This window comes from Patiria miniata, unplaced genomic scaffold, assembly GCF_015706575.1.
Source record: "Patiria miniata isolate m_02_andy unplaced genomic scaffold, ASM1570657v1 HiC_scaffold_1, whole genome shotgun sequence".
NCBI classification, from domain to species: Eukaryota; Metazoa; Echinodermata; class Asteroidea; order Valvatida; family Asterinidae; genus Patiria; species Patiria miniata.
In genome coordinates, this window is record NW_024037047.1 from 8,441,554 (window position 1) to 8,459,602 (window position 18,049).

At 38.0% G+C, this 18,049-nt stretch overlaps 1 protein-coding gene across 1 annotated transcript; it reads right to left on the reverse strand.

The window, feature by feature from the left end:
* Nucleotides 1-13,272: 13,272 nt before the first annotated feature.
* Nucleotides 13,273-17,419, reverse strand: LOC119721911 (neurofilament light polypeptide-like). The gene is made up of 3 exons (XM_038191857.1): nt 17,116-17,419; nt 15,621-15,874; nt 13,273-13,821 (listed from the first exon to the last, which is right to left on the reverse strand). Exons 1-3 carry the CDS (start codon nt 17,139-17,141, stop codon nt 13,550-13,552), a joined length of 552 nt encoding a protein of 183 aa, XP_038047785.1. The 5' UTR covers nt 17,142-17,419; the 3' UTR covers nt 13,273-13,549.
* Between the last annotated feature and the right edge of the window lie 630 nt (nt 17,420-18,049).

Genomic DNA, 18,049 nt, shown 5'->3' on the forward strand with positions numbered 1-18,049 from the left:
CATGTATGTTTTAAGCTTACTGCTTATAGTCTTTGAGAATTATTGTTGTAGCTGAAAGTATTGTGCTGAGCATCGCCATGTTATCGTCCTAAAATTGTGCAAGCTTTCGCTCAATTTGAATCTTTTCTCATTTTGAGTTGACACGCCAATTTATTTTTATGTTTCATCACAAAAAGAAGACAGCAGTTTAAATTTTTGCATAGAATCTGAATTTGTTTTCAACAACTTAATACATAATGCATTAGAAAAATCTGAATCAACTCGGCAAAGTGCCTAACATGAAACTTGAAAGAGTAGAAAATTGAAAATTAAATTAACAAAAATTAAATTTACCCATTCCATATACCCATTCCATACTTTATAATCATGAGAGTTTTTTTTATAGTTTTAACATTCATACTTTTTATAACTATATTTTGTAGTTTTGTATAATTTTTTATACATGAACCTTTTAACAAAGCATAGTTTTGTATTAATTAGCATAATTTGTAATACTCATGCAGTATACACTGATAAACCAGCTCATATATAAGTCTTGTGTCTTTGTGGAATTCTTCAATTTATAATCTACAGCGTTCCATTTTGGCCAAAAAATGAAATTGCACCAAACTTAGAGGAAAGATGCCCAAGGGACACTAAAAGACATTCCAACTCGATTTCTGGACAGATGTGGCGTTAGAAAGGAACAATGCGTCGATAATTTAGGGTCAAAATCAGTGAAAAATATGATTTTTTTTCTCTCAATAAATTGATTATTTGTGCCCAAATTCTTGAAATTATAGCAGTCTCAATATTTTATTACTCTCCTTGCATCAAAAGTCCTTTCTGCGTCGTTTGGAGAAAAGTCATTTTTTGAGCCAAATTTGATGAAAAATGTAATGCTAATAACCCCTTGCAATTTTTTTTTCAATTTCGGCCAAAAAAAAAATTGCGCCAAACTACCAGGAAAGATGGCCAAGGGACCCTAGAAGACATTCCAACTCGATTTCTGGACAGATGTGGCGTTAGAAAGGAACAATGCGTCGAAACTTTGGGTCAAAATCAGTGAAAAATATGATTTTTTTCTCTCTCAATAACTCGATTATTTGTGCCCAAATCTTTGAAATTATGGCAGTCTGAATGTTGTATGATACTCTCCTTGCATCAAAAGTCATTTCTGCGTCGTTTGGAGAAAAGTCATTTTTTGGCCAAATTTGATGAAAAATGTAAGGCTAACCCCTTGCATTTTTTTCATATTTGGCCAAAAAATGAAATTGCGCCAAACTTCCAGGAAAGATGCCCAAGGGACCCTAGAAGACATTGCAACTCGATTTCTGGACAGATGTGGCGTTAGAAAGGAACAATGCGTCGATAATTTGGGGTCAAAATCAGTGAAAAATATGATTTTTTTTCCTCTCAATAACTCGATTATTTGTGCCCAAATCTTTGAAATTATGGCAGTCTGAATGTTGTATGATACTCTCCTTGCATCAAAAGTCATTTCTGCGTCGTTTGGAGAAAAGAATTTTTTTGGCCAAATTTGATGAAAAATGTAAGGCTAACCCCTTGCATTTTTTTCAAATTTGGCCAAAAAATGAAAACGCGCCAAACTTCCAGGAAAGATGCCCAAGGGACCCTAGAAGACATTGCAACTCGATTTCTGGACAGATGTGGCGTTAGAAAGGAACAATGCGTCGATAATTTGGGGTCAAAATCAGTGAAAAATATGATTTTTTTTCCTCTCAATAACTCGATTATTTGTGCCCAAATCTTTGAAATTATGGCAGTCTGAATGTTGTATGATACTCTCCTTGCATCAAAAGTCATTTCTGCGTCGTTTGGAGAAAAGAAATTTTTTGGCCAAATTTGATGAAAAATGTAAGGCTAACCCCTTGCATTTTTTTCAAATTTGGCCAAAAAATGAAAATGCGCCAAACTTCCAGGAAAGATGCCCAAGGGACCCTAGAAGATATTGCAACTCGATTTCTGGACAGATGTGGCGTTAGAAAGGAACAATGCGTCGATAATTTGGGGTCAAAATCAGTGAAAAATATGATTTTTTTTTCTCTCAATAACTCGATTATTTGTGCCCAAATCTTTGAAATTATGGCAGTCTGAATGTTGTATGATACTCTCCTTGCATCAAAAGTCATTTCTGCGTCGTTTGGAGAAAAGTCATTTTTTGGCCAAATTTGATGAAAAATGTAAGGCTAACCCCTTGCATTTTTTTCATATTTGGCCAAAAAATGAAAATGCGCCAAACTTCCAGGAAAGATGCCCAAGGGACCCTAGAAGACATTGCAACTCGATTTCTGGACAGATGTGGCGTTAGAAAGGAACAATGCGTCGATAATTTGGGGTCAAAATCAGTGAAAAATATGAATTTTTTTTCCTCTCAATAACTCGATTATTTGTGCCCAAATCTTTGAAATTATGGCAGTCTGAATGTTGTATGATACTCTCCTTGCATCAAAAGTCATTTCTGCGTCGTTTGGAGAAAAGTCATTTTTTGGCCAAATTTGATGAAAAATGTAAGGCTAACCCCTTGCATTTTTTTCAAATTTGGCCAAAAAATGAAATTGCGCCAAACTTCCAGGAAAGATGCCCAAGGGACCCTAGAAGACATTCCAACTCGATTTCTGGACAGATGTGGCGTTAGAAAGGAACAATGCGTCGATAATTTGGGGTCAAAAGCAGTGAAAAATATGATTTTTTTTTTCTCAATAACTCGATTATTTGTGCCCAAATCTTTGAAATTATGGCAGTCTGAGTATTGTATGATACTCTCCTTGCATCAAAATCATTTCTGCGTCGTTTGGAGAAAAGTCATTTTTTGGCCAAATTTGATGAAAAATGTTAGGCTAACCCCTTGCTTTTTTTTTCAAATTTGGCCAAAAAATGAAATTGCGCCAAACTTCCAGGAAAGATGCCCAAGGGACCCTAGAAGACATTCCAACTCGATTTCTGGACAGATGTGGCGTTAGAAAGGAACAATGCGTCGATAATTTGGGGTCAAAATCAGTGAAAAATATGATTTTTTTTTTCTCAATAACTCGATTATTTGTGCCCAAATCTTTGAAATTATGGCAGTCTGAATGTTGTATGATACTCTCCTTGCATCAAAAGTCATTTCTGCGTCGTTTGGAGAAAAGTCATTTTTTGGCCAAATTTGACGAAAAATGTAAGGCTAACCCCTTGCATTTTTTTCAAATTTGGCCAAAAAAAGAAATTGCGCCAAACTTCCAGGAAAGATGCCCAAGGGACCCTAGAAGACATTCCAACTTGATTTCTGGACAGATGTGGCGTTAGAAAGGAACAATGCGTCGATAATTTGGGGTCAAAAGCAGTGAAAAATATGATTTTTTTTTTCTCAATAACTCGATTATTTGTGCCCAAATCTTTGAAATTATGGCAGTCTGAGTATTGTATGATACTCTCCTTGCATCAAAATCATTTCTGCGTCGTTTGGAGAAAAGTCATTTTTTGGCCAAATTTGATGAAAAATGTAAGGCTAACCCCTTGCATTTTTTTCAAATTTGGCCAAAAAATGAAATTGCGCCAAACTTCCAGGAAAGATGCCCAAGGGACCCTAGAAGACATTGCAACTCGATTTCTGGACAGATGTGGCGTTAGAAAGGAACAATGCGTCGATAATTTGGGGTCAAAATCAGTGAAAAATACGATTTTTTTTCTTTCAATAACTCGATTATTTGAGCCCAAATCTTTGAAAATATGGCAGTCTGAATGTGGTATGATACTCTCCTTGCATCAAAAGTCATTTCTGCGTCGTTTAGAGAAAAGAAATTTTTTGGCCAAATTTGATGAAAAAATGTAAGGCTAACCCCTTGCATTTTTTTAAATTTGGCCAAAAAATGAAATTGCGCCAAACTTCCAGGAAAGATGCCCAAGGGACCCTAGAAGACATTGCAACTCGATTTCTGGACAGATGTGGCGTTAGAAAGGAACAATGCGTCGATAATTTGGGGTCAAAATCAGTGAAAAATATGAATTTTTTTTCTCTCAATAACTTGATTATTTGTGCCCAAATCTTTGAAATTATGGAAGTCTGAATATTGTATGATACTTTCCTTGCATCAAAAGTCATTTCTGCGTCGTTTGGAGAAAAGTCATTTTTTGGCCTAATTTGATGAAAAATGTAAGGCTAACCCCTTGCATTTTTTTCAAATTTGGCCAAAAAATGAAATTGCGCCGTACTTCCAGGAAAGATGCCCAAGGGACCCTAGAAGACATTGCAAATCGAATTTTTGGACAGATGTGGCGTTAGAAAGGAACAATGCGTCGATAATTTGGGGTCAAAATCAGTGAAAAATATGATATTTTTTTCTCTCAATAACTCGATTATTTGTGCCCAAATCTTTGAAATTATGGCAGTCTGAATATTGTATGATACTCTCCTTGCATCAAAAGTCATTTCTGCGTCGTTTGGAGAAAAGTCATTTTTGGGCCAAATTTGATGAAAAATATCAGGCTAACCCCTTGCAATTTTTCAATTTTGGCCAAAAAATGAAATTGCGCCAAACTTCCAGGAAAGATGCCCAAAGGACCCAAGCAGACATTCCAACTCGATTTCTGGACAGATGTGGCGTTAGAAAGGAACAATGCGTCGATAATTTGGGGTCAAAATCAGTGAAAAATAAGATTTAGACAAAATATTGTTTTTCTCTCCCTTAACAGTGTCTTGTGTAAATGCGGAGAAAAACTTGGCGAGACTGCAGTCCTAGTCCAAACAGACCATTTCCCACACTTTTTGCTCGAAAACGATAGTCATGGTCGACAATCTATCTAAATAATTAAGTAATGCATTAAATTAAACGGTGGCCAGGTGATTTATCATGAAGAATAGACAAATTAGACAGAAGATTTAGACAAAATATTGTTTTTCTCTCCCTTAACAGTGTCTTGTGTACATGCAGAGGAAAACTTGGCGAGTGTGCAGTCTCAGTCCAAACAGACCATTTTCCACACTTTTGCTCGGAAACGATAGTCATGGTGGACACACTTTCTCCAAAATTAAGTAATGCATTATATTGAACGGTGGCCAGGTGATTTATCATGAAGAATAGACAAACTAGACAGAAGATTTAGACAAATTATTGTTGTTCTCTCCCTCAACAGTGTCTTGTGTAAACGCGAAGAAAAACTTGCCGAGATTGCAGTCCCAGTCCAAACAGACCATTTTCCACACTTTTTGCTCGGAAACGATAGTCATGGTCGACAAACTATCTCCAAAATTAAGTAATGCATTAAATTGAATGTTGGCCAGGTGATTTATCATGAAGAATAGACAAACTAGACAGCATATCTAGACACAATATTGTTGTTCTCTCCCTCAACAGTGTCTTGTGTAAACGCGGAGAAAAACTTGGCGAGAGTGCAGTCCCAGTTCAAACAGACATTTTCCACACTTTTTGCTCGGAAACGATAGTCATGGTCGACAAACTATCTCCAAAATTAAGTAATGCATTAAATTGAACGGTGGCCAGCTGATTTATCATAAAGAATAGACAAACTAGACAGAAGATCTAGACAAAATATTGTTGTTCTCTCCCTCAACAGTGTCTTGTGTAAACGCGGAGAAAAACTTGGCGAGAGTGCAGTCCCAGTTCAAACAGACCATTTTCCACACTTTTTGCTCGGAAACGATAGTCATGGTCGACAAACTATCTCCAAAATTAAGTAATGCATTAAATTGAACGGTAGCCAGGTGATTTATCATGAAACATAGACAAACTAGACAGAAGATTTAGACAAAATATTGTTTTTCTCACCCTCAACAGTGTTTTGTGAAAACGCGGACAAAAACTTGGCGAGAGTGCAGTCCCAGTTCAAACAGACCATTTTCCACACTTTTTGCTCGGAAACGATAGTCATGGTGGACACACTTTCTCCAAAATTAAGTAATGCATTAAATTGAACGGTGGCCAGGTGATTTATCATGAAGAATAGACAAACTAGACAGAAGATTTAGACAAATTATTGTTGTTCTCTCCCTCAACAGTGTCTTGTGTAAACGCGAAGAAAAACTTGGCGAGATTGCAGTCCCAGTCCAAACAGACCATTTTCCACACTTTTTGCTTGGAAACGATAGTCATGGTAGACAAACTATCTCAAAAATTAAGTAATGCATTGCATTGAACGGTGGCCAGCTGATTTATCATGAAAAATAGACGAACTAGACTGAAGATTTAGACAAAATATTGTTTTTCTCTCCCTCATCAGTGTCTTGTGTAAACGCGGACAAAAATTTTGGCGAGAGTGCAGTCCCAGTCCAAACAGACTATTTTCCACACTTTTTGCTCGGAAACGATAGTCATGGTCGACAATCTATCTAAATAATTAAGTAATGCATTAAATTAAACGGTGGCCAGGTGATTTATCATGAAGAATAGACAAATTAGACAGAAGATTTAGACAAAATATTGTTTTTCTCTCCCTTAACAGTGTCTTGTGTACATGCGGAGGAAAACTTGGCGAGTGTGCAGTCCCAGTCCAAACAGACCATTTTCCACACTTTTGCTCGGAAACGATAGTCATGGTCGACAAACTGTCTCCAAAATTAAGTAATGCATTAAATTGAACGGTGGCCAGCTGATTTATCATTAAGAATAGACAAACTAGACAGAAGATCTAGACAAAATATTGTTTTTCTCTCCCTCAACAGTGTCTTGTGTAAACGCGGAGAAAAACTTGGCGAGAGTGCAGTCCCAGTCCAAACAGACCATTTTCCACACTTTTTGCTCAGAAACGATAGTCATGGTCGACAAACTATCTCAAAAATTAAGTAATGCATTAAATTGAATGTTGGCCAGGTGATTTATCATGAAGCATAGACAAACTAGACAGAAGATTTAGACAAAATATTGTTGTTCTATCCCTCAACAGTGTCTTGTGTAAACGCGGAGAAAAACTTGGCGAGAGTGCAGTCCCAGTTCAAACAGACCATTTTCCACACTTTTTGCTCGGAAACGATAGTCATGGTCGACAAACTATCTCCAAAATTAAGTAATGCATTAAATTGAACGGTGGCCAGCTGATTTATCATGAAGAATAGACAAACTAGACAGAAGATCTAGACAAAATATTGTTGTTCTCTCCCTCAACAGTGTCTTGTGTAAACGCAGAGAAAAACTTGGCGAGAGTGCAGTCCCAGTTCAAACAGACCATTTTCCACACTTTTTGCTCGGAAACGATAGTCATGGTCGACAAACTATCTCAAAAATTAAGTAATGCATTAAATTGAATGTTGGCCAGGTGATTTATCATGAAGAATAGACAAACTAGACAGAAGATTTAGACAAAATATTGTTGTTCTCTCCCTCAACAGTGTCTTGTGTAAACGCGGAGAAAAACTTGGCGAGAGTGCAGTCCCAGTCCAAACAGACCATTTTCCACACTTTTTGCTCGGAAACGATAGTCATGGTCGACAAACTATCTCCAAAATTAAGTAATGCATTAAATTGAACGGTGGCCAGGTGATTTATCATGAAGAATAGACAAACTAGACAGAAGATTTAGACAAAATATTGTTGTTCTCTCCCTCAACAGTGTCTTGTGTAAACGCGGAGAAAAACTTGGCGAGATTGCAGTCCCAATCCAAACAGACCATTTTCCACACTTTTTTCACGGAAACGATAGACATTGTCGACAAACTATCTCCAAAATTAAGTAATGCATTATATTGAACGGTGGCTAGCTGATTTATCATGGAAATAGACAAACTAGACGGAAGATTTAGACAAAATATTGTTGTTCTCTCCCTCAACAATGTCTTGTGTAAACGCGGACAAAAATTTGGCTAGAGTGCAGTCCCAGCTAGTCCAAACAGACCATTTTCCACACTTTTTGCTCGGAAACGAAAGTCATGGTCGACAAACTATCTCCAAAATTAAGTAATGCATTAAATTGAACGGTAGCCAGGTGATTTATCATGAAACATAGACAAACTAGACAGAAGATTTAGACAAAATATTGTTTTTCTCACCCTCAACAGTGTTTTGTGAAAACGCGGACAAAAACTTGGCGAGAGTGCAGTCCCAGTCCAAACAGACCATTTTCCACACTTTTTGCTCGGAAACGATAGTCATGGTCGACAAACTATCTCAAAAATTAAGTAATGCATTGAATTGAACGGTGGCCAGCTGATTTATCATGAAAAATAGACGAACTAGACTGAAGATTTAGACAAAATATTGTTTTTCTCTCCCTCATCAGTGTCTTGTGTAAACGCGGACAAAAATTTTGGCGAGAGTGCAGTCCCAGTCCAAACAGACTATTTTCCACACTTTTTGCTCGGAAACGATAGTCATGGTCGACAATCTATCTAAATAATTAAGTAATGCATTAAATTAAACGGTGGCCAGGTGATTTATCATGAAGAATAGACAAATTAGACAGAAGATTTAGACAAAATATTGTTTTTCTCTCCCTTAACAGTGTCTTGTGTACATGCGGAGGAAAACTTGGCGAGTGTGCAGTCCCAGTCCAAACAGACCATTTTCCACACTTTTGCTCGGAAACGATAGTCATGGTGGACACACTTTCTCCAAAATTAAGTAATGCATTATATTGAACGGTGGCCAGGTGATTTATCATGAAGAATAGACAAACTAGACAGAAGATTTAGACAAATTATTGTTGTTCTCTCCCTCAACAGTGTCTTGTGTAAACGCAAAGAAAAACTTGGCGAGATTGCAGTCCCAGTCCAAACAGACCATTTTCCACACTTTTTGCTCGGAAACGATAGTCATGGTCGACAAACTGTCTCCAAAATTAAGTAATGCATTAAATTGAACGGTGGCCAGCTGATTTATCATTAAGAATAGACAAACTAGACAGAAGATCTAGACACAATATTGTTGTTCTCTCCCTCAACAGTGTCTTGTGTAAACGCGGAGAAAAACTTGGCGAGAGTGCAGTCCCAGTTCAAACAGACCATTTTCCACACTTTTTGCTTGGAAACGATAGTCATGGTGGACACACTTTCTCCAAAATTAAGTAATGCATTATATTGAACGGTGGCCAGGTGATTTATCATGAAGAATAGACAAACTAGACAGAAGATTTAGACAAATTATTGTTGTTATTTCCCTCAACAGTGTCTTGTGTAAACGCGGAGAAAAACTTGGCGAGAGTGCAGTCCCAGTCCAAACAGACCATTTTCCACACTTTTTGCTCAGAAACGATAGTCATGGTCGACAAACTTTCTCAAAAATTAAGTAATGCATTAAATTGAATGTTGGCCAGGTGATTTATCATGAAGCATAGACAAACTAGACAGAAGATTTAGACAAAATATTGTTGTTCTCTCCCTCAACAGTGTCTTGTGTAAACGCGGAGAAAAACTTGGCGAGAGTGCAGTCCCAGTTCAAACAGACCATTTTCCACACTTTTTGCTCGGAAACGATAGTCATGGTCGACAAACTATCTCAAAAATTAAGTAATGCATTAAATTGAACGGTGGCCAGCTGATTTATCATGAAGAATAGACAAACTAGACAGAAGATCTAGACAAAATATTGTTGTTCTCTCCCTCAACAGTGTCTTGTGTAAACGCAGAGAAAAACTTGGCGAGAGTGCAGTCCCAGTTCAAACAGACCATTTTCCACACTTTTTGCTCGGAAACGATAGTCATGGTCGACAAACTATCTCAAAAATTAAGTAATGCATTAAATTGAATGTTGGCCAGGTGATTTATCATGAAGAATAGACAAACTAGACAGAAGATTTAGACAAAATATTGTTGTTCTCTCCCTCAACAGTGTCTTGTGTAAACGCGGAGAAAAACTTGGCGAGAGTGCAGTCCCAGTTCAAACAGACCATTTTCCACACTTTTTGCTCGGAAACGATAGTCATGGTCGACAAACTATCTCCAAAATTAAGTAATGCATTAAATTGAACGGTGGCCAGGTGATTTATCATGAAGAATAGACAAACTAGACAGAAGATTTAGACAAAATATTGTTGTTCTCTCCCTCAACAGTGTCTTGTGTAAACGCGGAGAAAAACTTGGCGAGATTGCAGTCCCAATCCAAACAGACCATTTTCCACACTTTTTTCACGGAAACGATAGACATTGTCGACAAACTATCTCCAAAATTAAGTAATGCATTATATTGAACGGTGGCTAGCTGATTTATCATGGAAAATAGACAAACTAGACGGAAGATTTAGACAAAATATTGTTGTTCTCTCCCTCAACAATGTCTTGTGTAAACGCGGACAAAAATTTGGCTAGAGTGCAGTCCCAGCTAGTCCAAACAGACCATTTCCACACTTTTTGCACGGAAACGAAAGTCATGGTCGACAAACCATCTCAAAAATTAAGTAATGTATTAAATTGAACGGTGGCCAGGTGATTTATCTTTATATATATCATATTATATATTTATCAGGTGAAATTATGGCAGTCTGAATATTGTATGATACTCTCCTTGCATCAAAAGTTATTTCTGCGTCGTTTGGAGAAAAGTCTTTTTTTTGGCCAAATTTGATGAAAAAATGTAAGGCTAACCCCTTGCAATTTTTTCAATGCTGGCCAAAAATGAAATTGCGCCAAACTTCCAGGAAAGATGCCCAAGGGACCCTAGAAGACGTTCCATCTCGATTGGTTTCATCACAAATTGAAGACAGCAGTTTAATTTTTGCATAGAATCTGAATTTATTTTTCAACAACTTAATACATAATGCTTAAAAAAAATCTGAATCAACTCGGCAAAGTGCCTAACATGAAACTTGAAAGAGTAAAATCTTCTACATGTATAACAAAAATTAATTCATGCATTCTATACTTAATAATCATGAGAGTTTTTTTTTATAGTTTTAACATTCATTCTTTTTTATAGCTATATTTTGTAGTTTTGTACCATTTTATACATGAACCTTTTAACAAAACATACTTTTGTATTAATTAGCATAATTTGTAATCATGCAGTATACACAAATAAATCAGCTCACATTTAAGTCTTGCGTCTTTGGAAATCTTCAATTTATAATCTACTGCGTTCCATTTGAAGTATTTTCATCAATGACAGGAAAAACCTCAACTGAATATCAATTGCTGAAATTTCTAAATTGTAGTGGTATCAAATTGCAGTAAAGTATCCCTTGTGAGGTATCAACCATTTGAATTAGGAGGGTTAAAAAAATCATGGAATCAATCTATTTTCCAGGAAAAGATATCAGAATTACTACAGCAGATTGGTGATGGGATTGTGCCTTTGATAATAAAAGCATGTAATTTGGCACACAGTCAGAGCATGTCATGAGAAAGATTTTTGGCAGTCGCAGATTTGTACTTTGAACAAAATATAGGTAGAATAACTAGCAATTTTCCAAATTTTCCCAATGGCGGCCATTGCATGTTATCCTATAATATTGGTCTGAATATTGTATGATACTCTCCTTGCATCAACTGACATTTCTGCTTCGTTTGGAGAAAAGTCATTTCTTTGGCCAAATTTGATGAAAAATGTAAGGCTAACCCCTTGCAATTTTTTTTCAATTTTGGCCAAAAAATGAAATTGCCCCAAACTTCCAGGAAAGATGCCCAAGGGACCCTAGAAGACATTCCAACTCGATTTCTGGACAGATGTGGACAAAATATCATAGAATAACTAGCAATTTTCCAAATTTTCCCAATGGCGGCCATGCATGTTATCCTGATATTTTTTTCACAGGACAAATCTGCGATGGCCCTATAGCCGAAAATTGCTCCCATTATATACTCTGTGTGCCAAATTACATGCTTTTATCATCAAATGAACAATTCCATCATATTGTGCACCAATCTGCCTGACTAAATCTTGGGTGGGGGATCTTAGCTAAAAGTGTTTAAACAGCAACAAACTTACTAAAGCCAAATTTTAAGGTGGCAAGAATGTTTCAATGAGGTATTAATGTTTTGAAGCTTTTGAAGCAATGCTTGCAGAAAGGTTTACAACGAGACTTAACATTGAAATTTTGCAATTGAAGTTGCAGAACATTCATAATTTCTTAACAATATGGATTTGAGTTTTCTACATGAATTTGGAATGATATTCATAACATCTGGTTTCTCAACATTAAATTTAAGATAATGAACGTTGAAATTTAAAATTTAACTAATATAGGTTCAAGATGTGAGGTAATTACACAAAAACTCACAATACTATACACTTAAAAACTTTATTAAATTTGATATGAATTTACATATTTTTGCAGAACTATATTTTTGTTTTTGGCCTAAGGCTGGATCATACTTATTCCAGGGAATAATTTAATTCAGGTTTGTTGTGCTGACCACACTCTATTGTTATGGTTGTATTAAATTTATTGTTCGACCTTCTCTTATGAAATTTAAAAGGGTTGGGCAAAACATCCCGACTAATCAAAAGACAAAATTTCAGTTCAATACAACAGGGATTGATTAAGTTATCATCCGGAAAACAAGTGTGGTTTTTTGGTTCAAGTAAATTTGACTTTAATTAGGATTGTGGTTTATGCGCTGACCACACTCTACTGTTCGTATCAAACTTAATGTTTGACCTTTTCTTTTGAATTTAACTGGTTTGTGAAAAACATCCCAACCAAACAGTTATCGTTCGGAGAACATGTATGTTGTTTTTGTTCTATTACAGTTGACCTTAATTCGGATTGTATTTTTCACACTGACCACACTCTATTGTTTTGATTGTATTAAACTATTTGACATTTCCTTGTGAAATTTAGTGGGTTTGTGTTAAACATCCCGACCAATAAGTAGACAAAATTGCAATTATACACAACAGGTATCTGTTGAGTTATGGTCTGGAAAATGATTATGTTGTTTTTGTTCCTTTAAAGTTTCAATTCAACACAAGTATTTCTCGAGGGGGGTGGTAAGGGGGTTTAACTCCTCCCCCCCCCCCCCCCCCCGCCCTCCCTTGGGCAACAAAAAGAAGAGAAAACAGGAAAGAAAAAAGTCCATGCCATGCCTGCTAAACCCCCATCTGAATCCCATTCTGAGACAAACCTGCTCCTGAAAGTTGTTCATATTGTTGCTTGAATTCTTTGTGATGTCCAACTTTTGTGTTCGCCTTTTTTCATGCCAAGCGTGAACCTATTACAGTGGGATGCCTGCAGCAAAGCTCATGATGTGAACACTGGCCAACGTCACTGCACTGCCAAGCACAAACATTTGCCAGGTACAGAAAAAAGTTGCTTAGCCAAAACAAAACAAAAAACATACAAGCAGAAATGGTTCTCAGCTGAATCTTGTTGGACACATAAATTTGTGCTAGGCCATCTTTTCTCTCGAGCAGTTCCTTGAAGTTGGGCCCGGTGTAGTTTAAAATTTGGACTCCTATGAAATACAGACTCATTGACTGTATTGTGCGTGGCTTGGCGATAGAGCAATGAGCAGTCACTGATATAGGGTACAAGGGACGGAATTTCAAAGGAGTCCAAATCTCATGTGACACCTGCCCAGCTTGTTAGTGACATGAGACTGGATTGACTTGTGATTTACTTTTGTGATCACTTTAAAAAAAAAATCTGATATTAGCCATCATACATTTTTTGCGGACTTTGGGATTCACTCTTCACATCCGACAGTCTTGCCCGACGACGCCTCTGCGTTGACCTCTGACATGACCTTCTTGGCCGGGCTGACCTCGTCGTTGTTCTCAACCTCTTCCCCGGGGCGTTTGCGTTCTTGTTCCTGGAGCTCCTCCACTCTGGGCGTGGCTTCTGGTGAGCCCCCCTCTTCGTCCACCTCTTGGGAGTCGTGGTCCAGAGATTTCTCCGCCCCCTCCGGGATGGACGTTTGGGAGTCTTCCTCGGGTTGGTCTTCGGAGGATGCCTCATCTGGAACAAAACAAAACAAAATCCATCATGATATAATTAAATTATTCAAATTTAATTTAAGGTCGGTAGGATTAGGAAGTTTGTGCAGAAACCGGGAGTAGATGACACCGTGTGACCACTCACAAGATGTGGCTTGTGTCACAAGTCCATCACAATTCCGTCACAAGTTCAAATCACAGGTCCATCACAAGTCAATCACACGTCAATCGCAAAACCATCACAAGTCCATCACAAGTCCATCACAAATCCATCACAATCCATCACAAGTCATCACAAGTCCATCACAAGTCCATCACACGTCAATCGCAAGTCCATCACAAGTCCATCACAAGTCCATCACAAGTCCATCACAAGTCCATCACAAATCCATCACAAGTCCATCACAAGTCCACCACAACTCCATTCACATGTCCATCACAAGTCCATCACAAGTCAATCACAAGTTCATCCCAAGTCCATCACAAGTCCAGTCACAAGCAACGAGTCCATATACAAGTCCAGTCACATGAAACAGTGGATTCTATGAACAGTAAATGTCAAAGCTCATTTGAATAGCTTGTGTTTTGAATTAGGACTGGAGGACTTGTGATGAACTCGTAGGGACTTGTGATGGACTTGACTATATATCTCTAGTATCCACCACCAATTTTCACCTGAATTTTCTTCATTACTTTCAAGTAATGTCCCCCCAATAAAAAAATTATCTTGTCAGAGATAAAGAAATTTAGAAAAAAAATTCCACCATGAAATAGTTTCAGCATACATGCAATTGCCCATCTATTACTTATTTAATGCTACATAAACAATAATCAGCTTAAAGGGAAAATACAACATTTGCAAACATCAAAAAATAAAACTACCAAATCATTTTGAAATACCTTGCTGGACTGTTAGTGAATGACAGTGTAGAGCATCCTGTAAAATCATGGCACCTGGTATACTGTCATTTTCAAGAAAAGTGGTATCAATTTCCAACGCTGATCGGCTGACCAGCGTTGAAAAAAATGGCTTTTTTTTCAAATACTGGCCCCAGTTGACCATCGCACTTGTTTGCAATCGATTACACACCTATGAACGGGTACAAGCCAGCTAGACTGGTTCCCTGACCTTACGATTCCCCAATGTATGTAAACTGTTGTTTCTTCTTAAATGGAGTCAGGGAACCAGACTATAGGAAAATGATTGGTTTTCTTGGTTTTTATAGCATTTTCGAACCCAAAACCTAACAAAAGTCAGTGTAACTATATTTGCTATATATTTCCAACCCCCCAATTCCATCCATTTCTGAAAATTACAGCAAAAGCAAATATTCCCTTAGTTTAACATGCAGACTACAATCTGTAAGTTTTCCCATGAATGGCTCCACTTGGTGTGTAGTCACCCCCACCCTCCAAGATGTTTCAAAGAAATTACAGGTCACCAACACACACAGATAGACATGGGCGTCGCCAGGATTTTTTCTAGAGGGGGGCAAAAAAAAAAAATTGCCAAAAAATGTTTGTATTTCTCAACACATTCTCGATTTATCAGTTTTAGAGGGGGGCAGGGACAATTTGCCCCCCCCCCCCCCAACTCATTAAATTTACACCACTTTGTCTTCGCGCCTCTTTTTCTTTTCTTTTTTTCTTTTCTTTTTCTTCTTCTTTTTTTTTTTTTTTTGGCTTTTCCAGGGGGGGGCAAGTGCCCCCCCTTGCCCCCCCCTCGCGACGCCCATGCAGATAGAGCGGCACTAGCAAAACTTCCTGCTTCATGGCATAGTACTGGCCCTACTGAGTAGGCAAACAAGTATGCACATGTACCTTGGAGTTTGAGTGTATCGTCGGAATTCGCGTCATCTGCCTCCGAAGGCTCGTCTTCAGTGCAGCAGGCTTTTTCTCTTGTCGCGGACTGCGCCACTGCCACCTGAGCTGTATCTGACGACGTTCCTGGTATCTCCCTCGCTGCCTCGGGCATGCTGGGTTCTGAAGCGCCCTCACTGGCTGCGTCCGGCAAGTCACCTACAGCTGGTTCGGCCATCGGGGCAAGATCCTGGGGGTCCTCAACAGCTTTGGACCTGGAAAATGAAAATTTAATTGAAATTCAGTGTTTTCCAACTAAAAAGTAGGCCTTGGCTTAAAAGCAGTCGATAGTAGCCTAGCTAGGGTTCTGTCTCTATCAAAAGTATCATGTTACCAGGTTGCTGGTTAAGCATGTTAAGGAGATCAAAAAATGTTAAACTTTAAATGGCGCTGTTCTGTGTTCATAAATTAGGCCTAACATTTTGCTTTTTGCAGTGACTATCGTTACAGCAGTTGTAATGCAATTTTCAACTCCTTTCGGTCACGCAACACGGTAGCAGTTTTGAAACCCTGATCCCGTCACAGTAGCCAAACGTGTAGGCCTAGTCATGCTAGTGTAAATCACCATCATCATGGTCAGATGGTGTGATCACAAAGGTATCTGGTTGGACAGGTAGGCCCTAGGCCTAGGCCTAGTTATAGAATTTGCAATGGTAATTTTGCAATACAGTAACCATGGTAACGATAGCAGTTGTAAATCGCATTAGGTCTACGGCCATGACCATGATGGATAGCCACTACGAAAAACATTCGGGCTTATTAAATGACATTGATTGGCTAAAAAGTTACATTCATGACATTGGGTGACGTAAACATGCATGACATTAAAAGTTGGTCCGATCTGTTACATAGACATAGTCATGATAGTCAACTTGGTCAAGGTCAAGTGTCATCATTCACATGCATGACGCGGGCATTCAGTTCATGCAGTTTGGGTCATAAACAGATAGGCCTAGGCCTAAACATGATCATGTTGATAAAGTAAACGAAGTGGCTATCATTACGGCAGCCGTTGTTTAGCGCCCTCTATGATACTTTTTTGATACGCACGCAGGTAGGCCTATATAATTATTTGTTTTCCCCACGTTTTAGCGAGCAGTGCAACAGGTCAGTCGATAGAGAGCAGGATTTTGCACTGCGAGGTTGCGGGTTTGCATCTCAGTTTTGCACTCGATTTTTTTTCCTTTTTTAACCCGAGGCTTTGGACTTGGAGGATTTTTTTTAAAAGGGAAATAAAGTCCGAATTTCATAACGTTCAAATTCACTTTTTTCCTTCTGATTTTATATTTTCTTCTCATGTTTTTATACTACCGTAACGATAGAAAATGGGAAATGCGTTACGGCTGCCGTAACGATAGCCACTGCGTGAAGTAAAACTTACCCTTTTTCAGTTTTGACTTTTCCCAATCAATCATCCCTACCCAAAAATCACAGGCCTTATCAAATATCAGCTTACCTTGATGAACGATTCTTCTTGGCCATAACTCTCTCAAAACTTCCACGAAATACTCAAATAGTAGGCCTATTAACGGCAACCTTGAAAATGAAATGCAACACGGCGCAGCGGCTACAATATTAATTTAGCAAGCACCGACTTTCGTTTCGGACTTGTTCTTGCCAAAATGAACTTCTCAAGTGACAGAAAATTGGTGCAAATTAGGCCTACAACGTTAGCCTGCCAATAACCGAGTAAAAAGGTAAGCTCAATGGAGAATATAGTCACGTCAACAGAAGACTTAAGAAGAATTATCCGAGTCAAACTTTCAAAACAAACACCACCTTTTAATACACATACGACCGGTATAATTATCGCATGCACAAAAGTCATGAAACTAAAGTGGTTCTTTTCGTTCCCGCGATTTGCAAAGGTCACCAAACAGCCGGCCAAAGGTCAACACAGCCGCTGATTTTCGGGGAACCAATCAGATTGCGCAAAAGTTTCCTATTTTGCATAAAGAAATACTATGGGCGGCAAATGCGTCATTACAAGGAATAATGGCAAAATTAAGATGGGAACAATAACTCGCCCAAGTTATTTGTACTGACAAAAAATGGATGACTGATTAAGCTCCAAAATATCAGATAAATGTATGAACAACTCAACCAAATACATTTCAATTACTACTGACCAAATTAATACACTTTAATGGCCATTGAATTGCATTATGAATGCCATGGCCGCGCTATACGTGTAAAAAGATTAGCATAATTTGTCAGTGCTTGACGCAAACTGAATTTTGTATTTCTTTAATCAGCCTATCAAAATCTCCATTGTCACCAATAATTGTACCAGAAATGTACCGACTCCAAAACTGGCGGTGTGAACTAAGCAGCTCAGACCCAATTTCTGCATGCAGAGAAAGGCTTACAATAATGTAAAGTAATAAAAA